The 15,821-nt window shown below is 43.9% G+C and overlaps 1 protein-coding gene across 15 annotated transcripts in view; it reads left to right on the plus strand.

The window, feature by feature from the left end:
* The window catches only part of ABCC12 (ATP binding cassette subfamily C member 12), an 80,060-nt gene extending 67,428 nt beyond the window's left edge, over nt 1–12,632 (plus strand). For 5 of the 15 annotated variants that reach the window (XM_082711386.1, XM_082711392.1, XM_082711393.1 and 2 more), the window contains 7 exons: nt 4,610–4,699; nt 6,934–7,123; nt 7,627–7,786; nt 8,786–8,864; nt 9,894–10,007; nt 11,596–11,760; nt 11,865–12,632. In XM_082711386.1, the coding sequence (XP_082567512.1) occupies nt 4,610–4,699; nt 6,934–7,123; nt 7,627–7,786; nt 8,786–8,864; nt 9,894–10,007; nt 11,596–11,760; nt 11,865–11,957 (891 nt within the window). In that variant the 3' untranslated portion in view covers nt 11,958–12,632. Of the gene's footprint in view, nt 1–4,609; nt 4,700–6,933; nt 7,124–7,626; nt 7,787–8,785; nt 8,865–9,893; nt 10,079–11,595; nt 11,761–11,864 lie in introns of those variants that run through there. The other 10 variants (XR_014305672.1, XR_014305675.1, XR_014305674.1 and 7 more) reach the window with 9 other exon arrangements.
* The last annotated feature ends 3,189 nt before the right edge of the window (nt 12,633–15,821 follow it).

Raw genomic sequence — 15,821 nt, forward strand, 5'->3', positions numbered from 1 at the left:
GGCCCTGGCATAGGGTATACCAAGGAGGATGGATGTAAGAGAAGAACCAATTCAAATGGGTTCAAAGAATAAAGAAATGACTGGCTCACATCATTCAAAGATCTGGTGGTTATATGGGCTTTAGGAACAGTTGGATCATAGCCCCTGGCTTTGTCTTTATTCTGTGATGACTTCCTTCATGGTTGTACAATGGTGACTGAGAGTCTGAGGGTTGTAACAGGCAGGAAGGAAGAAGAAAGCTTTTCCTACACTAGCCACTGAGCAAAAGCCCTGAGCTTTACTCTTACTGGATTAATTTGGGCATCCAAGAATTAGTTAGTGCCTGGATAGAATTGGGATGATTGGCTTAGGCCAAAGGATGGAGTCACACGCTATCTGACCCCCAAGTCACACAGCTGGAAAGCAGGAGAAGAATGCTGGAGTGGCAGCCATGATGTCCATGACAAATAATACTGACTTCTCATTTTGGTTGCTTTGGGGTTTTTCTTTAAAAAAATAACGTGATCGGGAAATAATAGTAATAGAGGATCATTTCAATCTTTGCCTCTGCCTTCACATCTTCCTCTCTTTTGTGTCTTCTCCTCTGTCTCTTGGAAGGACAATTGTCATTAGATTTAGGGTCCACGCGGGTAATCCAGGATGATCTCGCGATCCTTAATTACACTTGCAAAGATCCTTTTTTTCAAATGAGGTAACATTCACAGTTCTCAGGGATTTGGATGTAAGCATACCTTTTAGGGGGATCACCATTCAATCTCCCTAATATATTGCTTACACTCATATTTCAGGGTTGGCTCCTAGGGGATCTTGGCTCATCAAGGCTCATCCTGCCTTGAGCTGACTATTTTGGGCACTGTTGTAAATTTTGTATGTAAATTAATTTATTTTTTCACATAACAACCTATGAGATAGGTACTGCCATAGTCCTCATTTTATAGATGAGAAGATTGAGGCTCAGAAAGTCTTCTCCAACCTCACACACCTGTCATGTGTGAGAGCTAGGCTTTGAACCCAGGTCATTTGGGTCTGATAGCCATCTGAATGTGAATCTTGAATGGGGTCTGTGTATGTGTGAGTATGAGTGTTTTGTCTAGGGGATAAAGTGTCCAGCTACCTCTGGTTGGGAAAACGATGAGGGGAAGGAAATAGATGGGTCTATACAGACTACCAATCAAATCAGTCTCTTTGTGGCTCCTTTTCACACCTGAAGCCTGTCTGAGTTCTAGATAGATAAGCTAGATGGAAGGCTCAGTAAGTCCCTGCAGCACATTCTGCCTCCATTCTGTCAAAGGGCTTTTCTTCCCCTTTCCATCTTCCAGAATCTGTGACTCTTTCATTCAAAGATATCTCTTCCCACCCCATTTGCCATTAAAGGTCTATTCCTTTTTGAAAATCTCTCTGATATCATTTTAATGGCATTTGGGGAAAGGGAAGGAATACAAATATATTTTCAGATCTTTATCTTAAGTGGGAAAAAATGAATTTTTCTTGGGTAGCCAGTTTCCCTCATTGATGGATGTTTTTATTTGTTGTTGCCTAGTAAAATAGAAAGCAGATGATGTTGAAATAGATTCAACTTGGTCCAAGTGAAACACAACAACTGAGGTTGTGCTTTTTGGGGATATCATTAGCTTTCCCTGAGATTGTTTTCAACATAACTATAAGGCTAGAGAATTTGAACACACTGAGATCTAGGGGAACACTTCTCTAGCTGGCTTTGTGGCTTTGTTGAGCATTAGCCCTCTTCGGAGAACACAGAATCCAAATGACAGAGCTTCCTTTGAGAATAGATGAGACTCCCTAGATGTGAAGTCTCACAGAGCAGAAAGTGAATGCAAAGTGACATTACATAACATCATGGAGGAGAATGAGCACTTACTGGGCCAACACTGTGCTGACAGGAGATTTCTAAACTTATGGAGGGTTGCCCGGGGCCTTGATGGGCTGATACTCTTGAATCTAACAAAACATGTATAAGCCCTTCTCAAGGGCAGGCTCACTCATTCATTGACCAGATAGCCACTGAACACCTGCCATGAGCCAGGAAGTCTGATAGCTGCTGTGGATTCAGCAATGAACAAGCTGGACAGGTCCCTGCCATCATGGAGCTCATACTTTATGGGATAAGAAGAGATGTAATGTGGGATGGAATAAATAAGTGCCAAAGTAAATCAATGAGAAGTCTTTGGAAATTGTTTAAGTGTTAGGAAGATAATAAATCAGGGAATGTGACTGTCAGTAGGGAAGCAAAATTAGATCCTATAGTCAGAGGATACCTCTGCCAGGAGGTAACTTCCAAACTGATACCTGAATGACAAAGAACCAAAGAAGATGGAAGGCAGAATGCTTTAGGCTGGGGGGCAGGGCAAAGTTTGGGGTAGGCAGGAGCTTGGTACATTTGAGGAACTCAGAAGTTCATGTAGTTTGAGCAGATTGATAGAAAATAAGGTCTGAGGCATTGGCAGAAATAGACTCTGTAGGGCTTTGTCACCCATGACAGGGGGGTTGTTTACATTTTAAAAAAAGGTTCTTCACTGTGGCACTATGGAAATTTGGTCTGGATGATCCTCTTTGTGAGAGGCTACCCTGTGTGTTATAGGATGTTAGCATCCCTGATCTCTAACCAAGAAATCCCAATAGGACCTCCCTCCTCCAAGGTTGTGACAACCAAAAGTATCTCTAGATACGAAATGCTTCCTGAAGGGCAAAATCACCCAGGTCAAGAGCCACTGCTTTAAGAAAAATGGAAAGCCAGTGGCATGTGTTAATTGGGAAAGCAGCAAAGGAACCTGGAAAAGGGTCTGAACCTACACTACTCATCCCCTCATTCACCTGCTTGGGCCCACCTCCTCCTCCTTGTTAAGGCCACTTGCTGCTACTCAGAGCTACCCAAGCCCTAAGTTAACCTGGTAGACTTCTTACTGTAAATGCCTGCACTCACACAGTTCCTTAACTTCCCTAACTGAGGCAACCCCACCCCCAAACCTAGCCACTCTTTCACATCATCCTGTTTTATTGGCATTCTCACCATTTCTTGAAATTACCCATGTCTTATCCTGCCAGCCTACTAGAACATAAGCCTCAGGAGGGCAGGGGTTTTGTTCAAAACATTTAGCCCTGGGAAACCAGCAACCCTCCTCCCCCCACAAGCAGTGCCTGGCCCACAGCCACTGCTTACCTAGAGAAGAAGACCTCATCCTGCCTTGAGCTGACTAACCTACTTTGCACCTGAGGCAGATGCGGTTGGTGCACCAACCTTCCCTGGTCAGTTGGTATCCTGCTGCTACAGGAAGGTGCTCAGTCCAAGCCCAGAGCAGGCGACAGATGTGGGGAGTTACCCCAGTTGGAAGTGGCCCAGCAATGATTAAAGGGGGGGTCAGTGGAGATGTAGCCCAGCTTTCTTAGGATGACTCAAGTGTGTTCCATACGATGTCCCAGAGCTTCTAGTGGGATCAAGTTTCAGTTTCAGTTACCCACAGCTGAACCTCTTGTGACTTACCTTCTCTTCTGTGCCCCACTTCTCCCTGCTCCTACTGGTACTTTTGGGGTCCACCTCCTGGATTAATTTCCTAGGGCTGCTGTAACAAGTTACCATAATCTAGTGGCTTTAAACCAGATAAATTTATTCTCTCACAGTTTTAAAGGTCAGAAGTCCCAAAGGTGTAGTAGACAGGACCTTGTTCCCTCTGAATGGTCTAGAGGACAATTTGTTCCTTGTCCCTCCCAGCTTCTGGTGGCTCTTGGCATTCCTTGGCTTGTATGTAGTTGCATCATTTCAATCTTTGCCTCTGCCTTCACATATTCCTCTCTTTTGTGTCTTCTCCTCTGTCTCTTGGAAGGACAATTGTCATTAGATTTAGGGTCCACGCGGGTAATCCAGGATGATCTCGTGATCCTTAATTACACTTGCAAAGATCCTTTTTTTCAAATGAGGTAACATTCACAGTTCTCAGGGATTTGGATGTAAGCATACCTTTTAGGGGGATCACCATTCAATCTCCCTAATATATTGCTTACACTCATATTTCAGGGTTGGCTCCTGGGGGATCTTGGCCTGAGGTAGATGACCTTAGCAAGCTGCATTCCCCACTCTGAGCCTAGATTTTCTCACGTTTGAAGCAAACAGATGGGCTTAATGGTTTTCTTCTACCTCTGATGATCTGTGGTGATTGGAGTTCAGTTGCTGCTTGGCTGTGGGTAGGGTAAAGCAGAGAGGGCATAGAGGTGCAGGACCCCACCAGATGGCAGCAAGGTGGGGGTGGTGGTGGTACCCAGCAGTTCTGTAGCCCTGGGAGATTCCAGCTCAATAGCATCTCCCTGTCGCTCAGACTAAGAGTGATAAAGTGATACTGTGGGGGGATGGTACTTGCCATCTGGATTGCCAGGGAAAATGTCATTACCCATTTGTTTCGGAATGCAGAGGAAATGTTTAAAGGCAAAATACCCCAGTATCTTCACTTCTAGGCACTTGGATGGGAATACAGGCCTACTTTCTGTGTTCCCCTGAGTGAGACTGGGGAGGAGAGGGGTACTTCACCCCAGGGGGGTGGAACGGTGGAACCCAAGGGAGGAAAGTGCTCTAACCCAGCTGCTTGCTTCTCTACAATAGCTCAGCGGACTGCTCCAAGTGTGCGTACGCACAGGGACAGAGACCCAGGCCAAATTCACCTCTGTGGAGCTGCTCAGAGAGTATATTTTGGTAAGAAATTAGTGTATGCCAGAGGAGGGCCTAGTTAACTCTGGCAGAATTTATGTAGGGGTTTGATTTTTTGACATGTGAAAGGGATCTTTTTAAAAACTGAAGTGGGACCACAACCTTTTTCTTAAAACCCATATTTACTCTAAAGTTCTTGAGGTTGAGGAAGAGATACTTTTAAAAACATTTTTTTTCCCCTCAAGGGCAGTTTCTGCACACAAAAAGAGAAATCAGTGGCTAACTTTAGTTCTAAAACTAATATTTGATTGACTGAAATTGTAAATCACAAAAACCAATGATTGAATTCCCTAAAAGCTTTTTAAAAAAGATATATTTATTTATTTGAGAGAGAGAGAGAGAGCATGGGTGTGGGGCAGTAGAGGAAGAGGGAGAAAGAGAATCTCAAGCAGACTCCTTGCTGAGCAAGGAGCCTTATGTGGGGCTTGATCTCATGACCTTGAGACCATGACCCTGAGATCATGACTTTAGCTGAAACCAAGAGCTGGACACTCAACCAACTCTACCACCCAGCCACCCTTTCTCTAAAAATTTTTAAGTTCAACTTAAAAATCCTGCAATTCTTTGAGAAGAAGTCTAGATAAGTCAAGCAATCACTTTTAAGGGACTCTGAATGGCATTTGACCCCATTTACAAACAGTTTAAAACATTTTAAATTGTATTTTAAAATTCAGCACATTCTATTCCCTTCTTAAGTATCTTGATTATCTGATTTCACAAAAAAACCTTCCAGAGGTTATATAAATCTAGTAAATTACACTTATAAATACAGTAAGCTTTAAATTTGCATCCCAGTGCTGTAGACGAACAGTAAGCTTTTAACTTAAAATCATGTTTAAATAAATTATTCAATTATTCATTTTAAATTAGAATCACAAGCCCTTATGTTAGTAATATTATTATACTTAAAACACCAAATATGCAGAGTCCTTAAACTGATAATACTACCGTTACAATTTTGCTCCTCTTAAATATATATATTTTAAATATATTTATTAATATATTTATTTATGTATATATTATATTTATTTACTTATTTAAAAAATATATATTTTCTAATTGGGCATGGAGCCCAAGTTGAGGCTCGAACTCACAGCCCTGAGCTGAAATCAAGAGTCAGATGCTTAACAGACTGAACCACACAGGTGCCTCAAGCTTCTCTTAAATTTTTTTTTATGAATGCTAGGTCACCTGGGGTTAAAAGTATTCACTGTCTAGAGTACAGTTATTTTCTCAGCTAATTGTGGCTGCTTATCACAGATGTGGGCTGGTCAGCCACCCTACAGGGCACATGAGGGTCTTCTTATTTCTAACAGAGACCCATCACTTCAGAAGAGGCATTGGTCTTATAACACAGTCAAGTTGCTCTACTCCTTACTTAGACTTTGCCTTTCTTGGATTCTTGGGAAACGAAAATGTCTTTTTTATGTCACTTTAAAGACCTCTGAATCTGACATTCTGCATTCCTGTCATCTTCCTACTTCGAACACCATGATGACTCCTGCGGATATTGAAATTATATCTGATTGAATTCTGCAAATCTCAAGACTTAGTCTGGATTCATCACATAGTTTCAGGGTCAAACTGCTGACCCTAGCCCAGGCACACAAGGCCCAGTAGGAGCTGTCCCTTGTAGTGACAATAGTCCTATCTCTCTGTTCACTAAACATCAGCCACATGACTTTTCTTTCTATTCCTCAAAGTGACCAAGCTTGCCCTGGCTTCAGGGTCTCTGCACTAGCTGCCTGGAAGGCTCTGGACTCAAATCTTCTTATAGCAGGCATCTTTTTAGCATTCCAGGTCTCAGCTTTAGCATTGCCACATCCTCATGATAACCTTCTTCGACCCTTAAGTTACTTTCACTCCACCTACCTATTTCTACCACACACATTCTATATTCCCTTTTACAGTATTGTATTTTATAGAATACAATAGAATATTGTATTGTAGATACACATATTGTGTCTATAATATATATAGATAAATATATTGTAGAATAGTATTCTACAATACTTTGTTTTATTGTCTTCATTTCTGATTTCGTTTCTTGTGTATCATCTGAGTTCCCCACCGGAATGTAAGTTCTTGACTAAGTTTATTGGTCTAGCTCACAACCATGAACACCAGTACATAGAATGGTGGGAATGAATGAATGAATGAATGAAATGGATGGAAAAGCAAATGGTTATAAACCTGTCATTGGTCACTCTGCTTTTCAGACCTGTGTTCCTGAATTCACTCACCCCCTCAAAGTGGAGGCTTGTCCCCATGACTGGCCCAGCCGTGGGGAGATAACATTCAGAGACTATCAGATGAGATACAGAGACAACACTCCCCTGGTTCTTGACGGGCTGAACTTGGTCATTCAAAGTGGGCAGACAGTTGGGATCGTTGGAAGAACAGGTTCTGGTAAGGATCAGCTCTGACTGTGCTTTTTTCAAGTTGTTTTCTTTGCATTTCTACTGCGCGTGCTGGTTAAGCCACACCAGAGGGTGAGGTGTGTGTGTGTGTGTCCAAACACGTGCATGCGCAACTGTGTGTGTGCGCGTGCCACGGATTGGCTGGTTTTTTTCCTCCCTCTCAAATCTTTTTACTGTAAATTAGGATTTCAGGTTGAATGGGTGTGTGGAGTTGGAAACAAACACACATCGGTTTTTGAAGTAATTAAATGAGAATCATTCTTGTGAAACAAGCCCCCCAGGATGAGTCCTGTGTTAAGAGCCCCTGTAGGGATGAGAAGGTTAACTGCATCAGGGCAGCAGATTGCTCCCACAGAGTGAGGCCTTTCTGTCTGCGTGGTCATCTGCATGGAGCCATTTTACTGCATCACAAATTCCCTTGATAAGATTCTTGGATATGATGGAAGTGCAAACTGATGTTTGATCTGCTGTTATTGCTTGTATTGTTCCCAGGAAAGTCATCATTGGGAATGGCTCTGTTTCGTCTAGTGGAGCCCGCCGGCGGTACAATCTTCATTGATGAGGTGGATATCTGCACGATTGGTTTGGAAGACCTCAGAACCAAGCTGACCGTGATCCCCCAGGATCCTGTCCTGTTTGTAGGTACAGTAAGGTAGCTGTTTTTGATCGTCATGCATTCCTATTTTTTGGATAGGAAAAGCAGACCAGCTAGGAACTTTGTGAAGTGCTCACAGTGGGGATGAGGGAACCAGCATCATAAGGCACTGATAGTACCTGCTCCTCAGTCAAGCTTTGGGAGGAGCCAAGGACATGAACATTACCTGTATCTTATGAGCTACACCACCAATAAGCAAGAAGCTTACACATAGGGTGAGCAGATATCCCAGTTGGCCCTGGAGAGCCCCGGTTTATGCTTGTGTCTCAGCATCCTATCACGTTTAGCAATGGCCACTCTCAAAAGAAGGCAGTTTGTGAAATTAAAGTAAGTGGTCACCCTATGCATGTAACCATCCATAAGGAAGTGCATCGATCTATTCCCACGGAGTTGTTCAAGTATAAACAGTAGGTTGCAACTTCTGCAGGGCTCAAGGTCCGATATCAAGGGACAAGGAGAAAACCAGTTTCTCATTCAGTCCAGTGCAAGGGCTGCCCCTCTGATGTGAGGGATATTTGTCCCACTGAGCACCCAATCAAGTAGTATGCTAGACGCACACCCAGCCACTGGGATAGCCACCTGGTGCAAGTGCCTGGGAGCTGCAGCTGTACGTCTTACTTCTGAAGGTGGAGTGAACGCAATGCCAGAGTGAATCCCCACCCCTCCACCTCCACCAAGAATTTGCAGAGGGCCAAATGCATTCTGCCACACATGGCCATTGTGAGGACCAAATCAATGTGTCTTCCTGAGTACTTACTCAGTACTATCTTACCTGCCTTGGTGGTGGTCTCTAGTCCATCACTGAGCTGAGGGTTCTTGCTCTCTTGGCCTGAGATTGGTCATTTTATGGACCATTGTCCTGGCTAAGCACTGCTTTTGGAGGCATGGGGGTCAACACACACCACCTCTTACTCTCTCCCATATGCTCCAGAAAGCATGCTCCCCCGCTCCTGTCTTCCTCAGAAATCCAGCTCCCTGCTCTTTCCTTTATTTCAGGTACAACTTGGATCCCTTTGAGAGCCACTCGGATGAGATGCTCTGGCAGGTTCTGGAGAGGACATTCATGAGAGACACAGTAGGTCTCTGGGGCTCTCTAGGATGAACCTGTTTCCCAGCACTAGGACCCCAGATACCTGGCCCAGGTTTGAACTGGACAAGCACTGGGCCAGCATTTGGCCAAGCTTATTTGTTGGCATCATATATGTCAATAGAACGCGATCCTTATTTACTCTCTGTTGTTAAAAGCAACAATAGATAACATGTATTAGGCCTCTGCAGTGGTCCAGTCAAGAGCTCTGCATGCATTATCTCACTTGGTCCTGTCCTGACTACAGCCCTCTGAGGTTGGGACTCCTATCCCGGGTTTTTAGAGGTACAGAAATGGAGTCTTAGGGAAGAAACATGTGTAAGCTAGTAAGTGGCAGAATGGAGACTTCAACCCAAGTGGATATGACTCTAGAGCAGATGGGGCATCCTGCTGCTCTGCCAATAGTGTCATTTGCTTCTGGGAACAGAGATGCCACAGGAAGGCAAGGGGGCATGGCATGCTCCAGGAATGGCAAATAAGGCCATGTCCTGTGAGATGGGGTCCTGTCCTATAAAAGCTGCAGCGAGAGTGAGCAGGTGAGCGTGGCCACCTCTGCAGCACAGAGGGGATTGTTTCCACCAAGACTCAGTACCAAGGTGAGCCTTCCCCAGTGCCACTATGACTGTATAAATCAGACAATGTCTTACCTTTCTTTGATGACTAGAAAGCTCTCCTACCCAATGTCTATTCTCTCCGTGGAAATGGGGACCCTGGAAGCCATTTACACTTCGTTTGTGTTTCTCTGGAGCCATATGTGCACCATTTGTCCTCTTTTGGCAAGGTGTCTACGGGGCTCTATGAATCATACCGTGATTTTAAATTATTAATGTCTGCCTACTCCCTGGTCTTTCCCTGGTGCCTGTTTGCAATGTTGAAATGGTTGTTGTTTTGTACTTTCTCTTCCTCGGTAAAATAAAGCCAGCTGATGAATGCATGAGCAGGGGGCAATCAATACAGACGATGCTGGACAATTTTATAGATCATCAGCATAAATGTGGCATTTTCTGTGTTTTATAGATCATGAAACTCCCGGAAAAATTACAGGCAGAAGTCACAGAAAATGGAGAAAACTTCTCAGTAGGGGAACGTCAGCTGCTTTGTATGGCCCGTGCGCTTCTCCGTAATTCAAAAGTAAGGAAACAGCAAGGAAAATGGATTGGTCAAATTTTGGATATTTCCTGCAGCGCCACTCAGTCCAGGAGGTAGAGCCCCGCGTTTGTCTTTCAGCAAAGAGAGAACAATTGAGCCATTTAAAAACCGATCACTTTCTTTTAAGACAGAGTTGTAAGGGGTAAAAATTGAAAAATAACAGCCATTTACAGCAATAGCACTTGCTTCCCTTGGGCCTCCCCCTGGGAAGCCTTGCTTAGGTATTCTCTCTGTCTTCCTAAGCGGTTTGAGTATAAGAAATCTGCCTCTCAACTCTTTTTTGCCTTGTCCCTGAACAATTCTGAGGCCTGATAAACAATACCCAGCATGCTAAAGAACACCTTTAGAATGCTAAGAAACGAGAACTGTAGAATTTGTACTCATTTTTCTTAGGGACTTAGTCATCCTTGGTTACCGATTTCAAGGAACGCGTTGCCTTTGCTTTAGAAATCCCATTCTCTCAACCCGGATCAAAGTGTAACTCACTATGTGTGTTGTGTAGATGTCCTAATGTCAGGAGTGGCAGCCAGCTCTAGCACATGTTCTGTGCTGACTGAGGCACTATGCACTGCGAAGCGGTTTGTGCGTCGTGTTGGCTTTGCATTTCAGGCTCAGAAGAAGGTATAACCCCCTTTTACAGATGAGGATATGGAGTCTTGGGGGCAAGTTAAGTAATTTAACCAAGGTCAAGCTGAGTTAGAGCGGAGCTCAGGCCCTCTGACTTGCAAACCTGCATTGCAGTTGGCAGAACAGTGCCCTCCTCCTCCAAAGATGTCCACGTCCTGATAACCAGGACCTGTGAATGTACCACCTTACCTGAGAGAAAGGGGGTTTGCAAGTGTAATTAAGTTGACGATGTTGAGGTGGGGAGATCCTCCTAGATTACTTGGGTGCAGCTCTGAGTTAGAGGGAGGCTGAAGAATCAGAAAGAGAAGAAGAGATGTGACCAATGGAAGTAGCCGTTAGAGCAATGCCAGGAAGGTAGCACGAGCCAAGGAACACAAGCAGCCCAGAGCAGCTGGCACAGGCAAGGGAACAGTTTGTCCCTAGAGCCTACACAAGGAATGCAGCCCTGGCAATACCTTTCCTTTAGGCTCTCTGACTTCCAGCTCTGCAAGACACTAAATTTGTGTTGTTTTTTAAGCCTCTAAGTTTGTGCTGATTTGTTAGAGCTGTGACGGGAAACAAATACAAAGTATTATAGCTCATGCTGATTCATGTTAGCACAGTAGATAGAGCCTCCTACCAGTTTGTAAGATTACAATAAACCATTTACAAAGAGAAGTAAATCATATATCACCTTATTCTTTTAGTCAGTCCCTCTGACTGAAGGAGACGGAGATGGTGTGAACTGACTTTTATTTTGCTGTTATTTTTTTTAAATGTTTGAGAGGACACACAGCTCCTGATTTTTCAGCCCTTCTCCTTCTCCTCCTCCTTATTCTTTTTAAATAAGTAGAGCTAAGACCGGGCATTTCCCTCTGACACAGTTTTGGCTTAATGTGACTTATACAGAATTTGGCTTAATGTGACTTAAACTTAGAATGGCTTAATGTGCCCTCCTCAACAGATCATTCTCCTTGACGAAGCCACTGCCTCCATGGACTCCAAGACTGACACCCTTGTTCAGAGCACCATCAAAGATGCCTTCAAAGGCTGCACAGTACTGACCATAGCCCACCGCCTCAACACAGTTCTCAACTGTGACCTTGTCCTGGTCATGGAAAATGGGAAGGTACAGGAAGTTGTTGGCGTAACCTCCCCAGAGGTTTCAGTGGTTTGGATTCTAGGTGAGTGTATATTTTCTGCCCATTTCAGATCTTCTTCTCTGACTTTCAGGTGGTCGAGTTTGACAAGCCTGAAGTCCTTGCTGAGAAGCCAGATTCTGCATTTGCGATGTTACTAGCCGCAGAAAACAAAGTTCGACTGTAGAAGTCCCTGAGGGGGCCACATCCCTTGACTTTAGAGGATGCTTCAGTTGAGTTGGAAGGACCTTCAGGAGAAGGGCCTGCCATTTCCACAGGCAACACTGGCCCTCCGTCCCTCCCACCCCTGACATACAGGCTGAGCTGAGGCAGAGGTTGCTGTCCTGCCTTACCCAGCCCATGCCTCCCGACCTCATCTGGCGTGCTTGGGGTTAGTTCTGGGTGGTGAACTGAGGCAGAAAAAGCTAATGGATTAAAAAACTGCCCCCACCTCCTAAAACCCCAAGGCCCCCATGAGTGTATTCCCATCAATACCACCTCAGTGCCTGAGAATGAAACACTAACTTCCAGTGAAATCCGATCAAATAGAATAGGAAAATGCCTAAGGATGGAATTTGTAAAAGGTTTATTGCCTTGTTACCAGAAGGGAAAAGAGCAGAGTTTCCTTTCCATTGAAGTCCTATTCACATCTATTTTGAGTGTGTGACAAGCAGTAACTACACTGATCTGTAGCATGAAAGATTGATTACAGTGTTTGATGGAAAATAATTTTTTTAAAAAAATCATATGTTCCATTTGATCTATTAGAATAACGAGGAAAACAAAAGGTTGGAGTTTCTCTGTAAAAGACATTTTTATATCTCCTGTATTGGTCATTAAAATGCAGTAGGAATTTAAACTACCCTGAAATGTTGCCTTGCAATTATTTTACTGAAGACTTTCCACTTTCTGTACTTCTTCCTCTCACAGACCCTCACTGCTTTCTGTGGTGACTCGGTAATAAACCCCCCACAGCATTCCCCAAATAAAAAGCTTGCTTTCCAACTTCAAGGTTTGCTCTGTCAGAAGCAAGAAAGATATGTGTCCAATAGCCCAGGAGTGAGTGCTGTTAATTCATGGTAACATCTGGAAGAAAAGAAAAAGAAAAAAGAAGAGAAAAGAGAAGAGAAGAGAAGAACAATATCCAAAGGGTTCTTGTGCAATGTTTGCCAAGGGCACACATACAGTCTCTTTGTCTTCTTTTACCTTTGAAGTCACCAGTGATGTTTTGGTGAGGTTTTCTGGACTCACCTCCCAGCCGCCAGTCTGAGCTCTAGACGTGGCACAAGGCAGTGATGGCCAGTACATCTTATATTTGATATCTCCCATGCACCTCCCCTTCTTAGTCTTGGTCACACACGCCTCCCTATCCTTTTAAACATGTGTGGCAACATGAGCACTCAAGAATAAGTGGCACGAGTGTGTGAGATTAATAACAGATGCACAGGAAGGAGAGACAGAGCATTTGAACCCTAACCAGGCTGACCTTAGGAGCCCTGCTCCTAACCCCTCTGCAACGGCCACTCGTGTCTCTTCCCCTTGGCCTGTAGCAGGGACAGTGATGACTATAAGCACTGCATATTGGGAAGAGTGACTTCTGGAAGAATGGCTCTTGTTTTCATGTATAATGACACAGAACAGTCTTAGTGAGCCCCCTACCACCCACACCTTACTGTTGCTGAAAAGTCCCCAGGGAAAGACTATGCTGAATAATAGTAACCAACATTTATCCAGTAGTCCTCAAACCACAGGCTCAGTTATTGAATACTCACCATATTCCCAGGGAGAGGCACCAGTGTTATATTACAGATGAAGAAACTGAGGGTCAGAGAGCAATGTGACCCATGTCACACAGTTAGTGAAATCTTAACCCAGGCAGGCCAACTCTAAAATGTGTGTTTTTCAGTCCATTTAATACAGCTGGGAACCTGAGATTCTCCAGGTGAGAAGGAGCCCATTGTTAAGTGTTGTAAAGCCTACGTATTTGTCAGCTATGCTGTGGTAACAAACAGCCCCTGATCTCAGGGGTATATTCCGTATGTTTGTGACCTGTCCATCATGGGTCAGTTGTGCCTGTACTTTTTATCCTCTTCACTCTGTGGTGCAGGCTGGCAGAGCAACCTCTGCCTAGCACATCACTAATCTTGTGGCAGAGGGCAGACACACGTGACGATCCGAAGTGACACATGCCATGTTCCATGGGCAAAGCAAGTCCTGCGGCCACTCCTGAGCTCAACAGTAGGGAGGGGCACCACAAACACATAGTGGAATTTGTCCCTTCAGGGAGTTGTATAATCCACCTCTTGGAGGGGCAGCATGTATTCTGAATAACACTACAACCTACCACAGCTTGAATTTGGGTCTTGGTTTTGCCACTGAGTAGCTGTGTGATCTGGGGAAATTAGCTTGCCCTCTCTGAGCCTCCATTCCCTCATCTGTAAAATTTGGGGTTTGGACTGAGTGTTCTTTCCAGTCCTGACTTAACTATGAGAGGAGAAAAAAAGGAGGATTTGAAAGCACTTTCCAAAGAGTAAAATCTAGACTTTTAGGAGAATTACAATGAACCCTAACTGTAATAAAAAAAATTTTTGGTAAAGATTATATTTTTAAAATAAGTTGAACAAAGTTTAACCAAGTTCTAAATCTTCGTGCCTCCTTTGATGCTCTTTGCACGTAAGAACATCTTTGAAATTTTAGTCTCACTTTATTTTGGTGGCCCAGTGCTACTGTGCCCTGTTAATCTGCCTACCCGTGGAGTGATCTTCTGTGAATTAGAACCTCTTGAATATCCTTTCTTGGGTGCAGAGAATAAACCACTTACAAAAACTACTATTATAAATTATTAACAAATTGCCTGTGATATGTTTCCCTGTTAGTTGGGTCCTGAAGCTAATTGTGAAATGGCTGATCTGGAATAGGGTGGGCAAACCATAGCCTGTAGGTCAAAACCAGCCTGCCACCTGTCTTTATAAATAAAGTTTTATTTTAACATGGCCATTCTCATTTGTTAAAGCATTACTATGGCTGTTTTCACATTCCAATGGCAGAGCTCAGTTTTTGCAACCAAATGCATGTCTTCTAAGCCAACAATATTTATTAACCTGGCCCTTTATGGAAAATTCTGATCACCCCTGGTTTAGGCATTTGTACGTGATACAATTCAGGTTAATGAGATGTGAGAGGGAAGTCAACTGGGTTTTGGGGGGCAGGTTCTGGAAAGCATTCTCTCCCATTGCCTCGTGTGTTTATGGTGTCTGAAGCTGTGGCAGCTCTCTTATGACCACAGAGGGTGGAGAGATGAACAGAGCACAGGTCCTTGTTTACGACTTTGATCCGCTGGCTTACCAACTCTGCCTTCATTTTACCTCTTATTGTGCCAGAAGATGCCTTTTCTTTATTGTTCAAACCAGCTTGATTTGGCTTGTTGTTACTTGCAACCCACAACATCATAAACAATGCAGAGGACAGTGATGTTTTCCTTCCTGGGACATTGCTGATTCTGACTCAAGGGAAAGAGAATCTGGGTCCCTGTCTTGGGATTCATGCCTGTCTTCCTTTAGATGTGGCCCAAATGAGCATTAGGTCATATCTAAGCCAGGAGGAGTTTCCAATTCACATCTCCCCCTGCAAATTCATGCCATTTATGAATATTGCCCTCAACTTTCCTCCCTGCTGCTTAAGATCAGAAAGACTCAGGAAGAACTCACAGAGTTTGTTCTTGCTATACGAGTGAACAGATCTGAAATTGGCCCAGAATTGCTGGTAAAAATGTGAAATATTCTCTGCTAAGAGTTGGAATCGCTTTGGCCAGAACAACATGATTTAAAATGAATTGAAAAGCACAGGAGGTCAGTTTGGGGTCAAATGGACGATCAAAGAAATCACTTTTCTTTTGGCCCTGTGTAGAAGGTCACCTCTGGGTGAGGCTAAATCGGGCACTAAAGCCTTCAAATAAATGCTGATTTCCATAGAGAAGGTCTGCCTGACTTCACAATGTGCCTGTTCATAGCTCCTACTGAAAAGCTTTCTCTCTGGTGGGACCGGCATTAAA

This window comes from Mustela nivalis, assembly GCF_964662115.1.
Source record: "Mustela nivalis genome assembly, chromosome: 18".
Taxonomy (NCBI): domain Eukaryota; kingdom Metazoa; phylum Chordata; class Mammalia; order Carnivora; family Mustelidae; genus Mustela; species Mustela nivalis.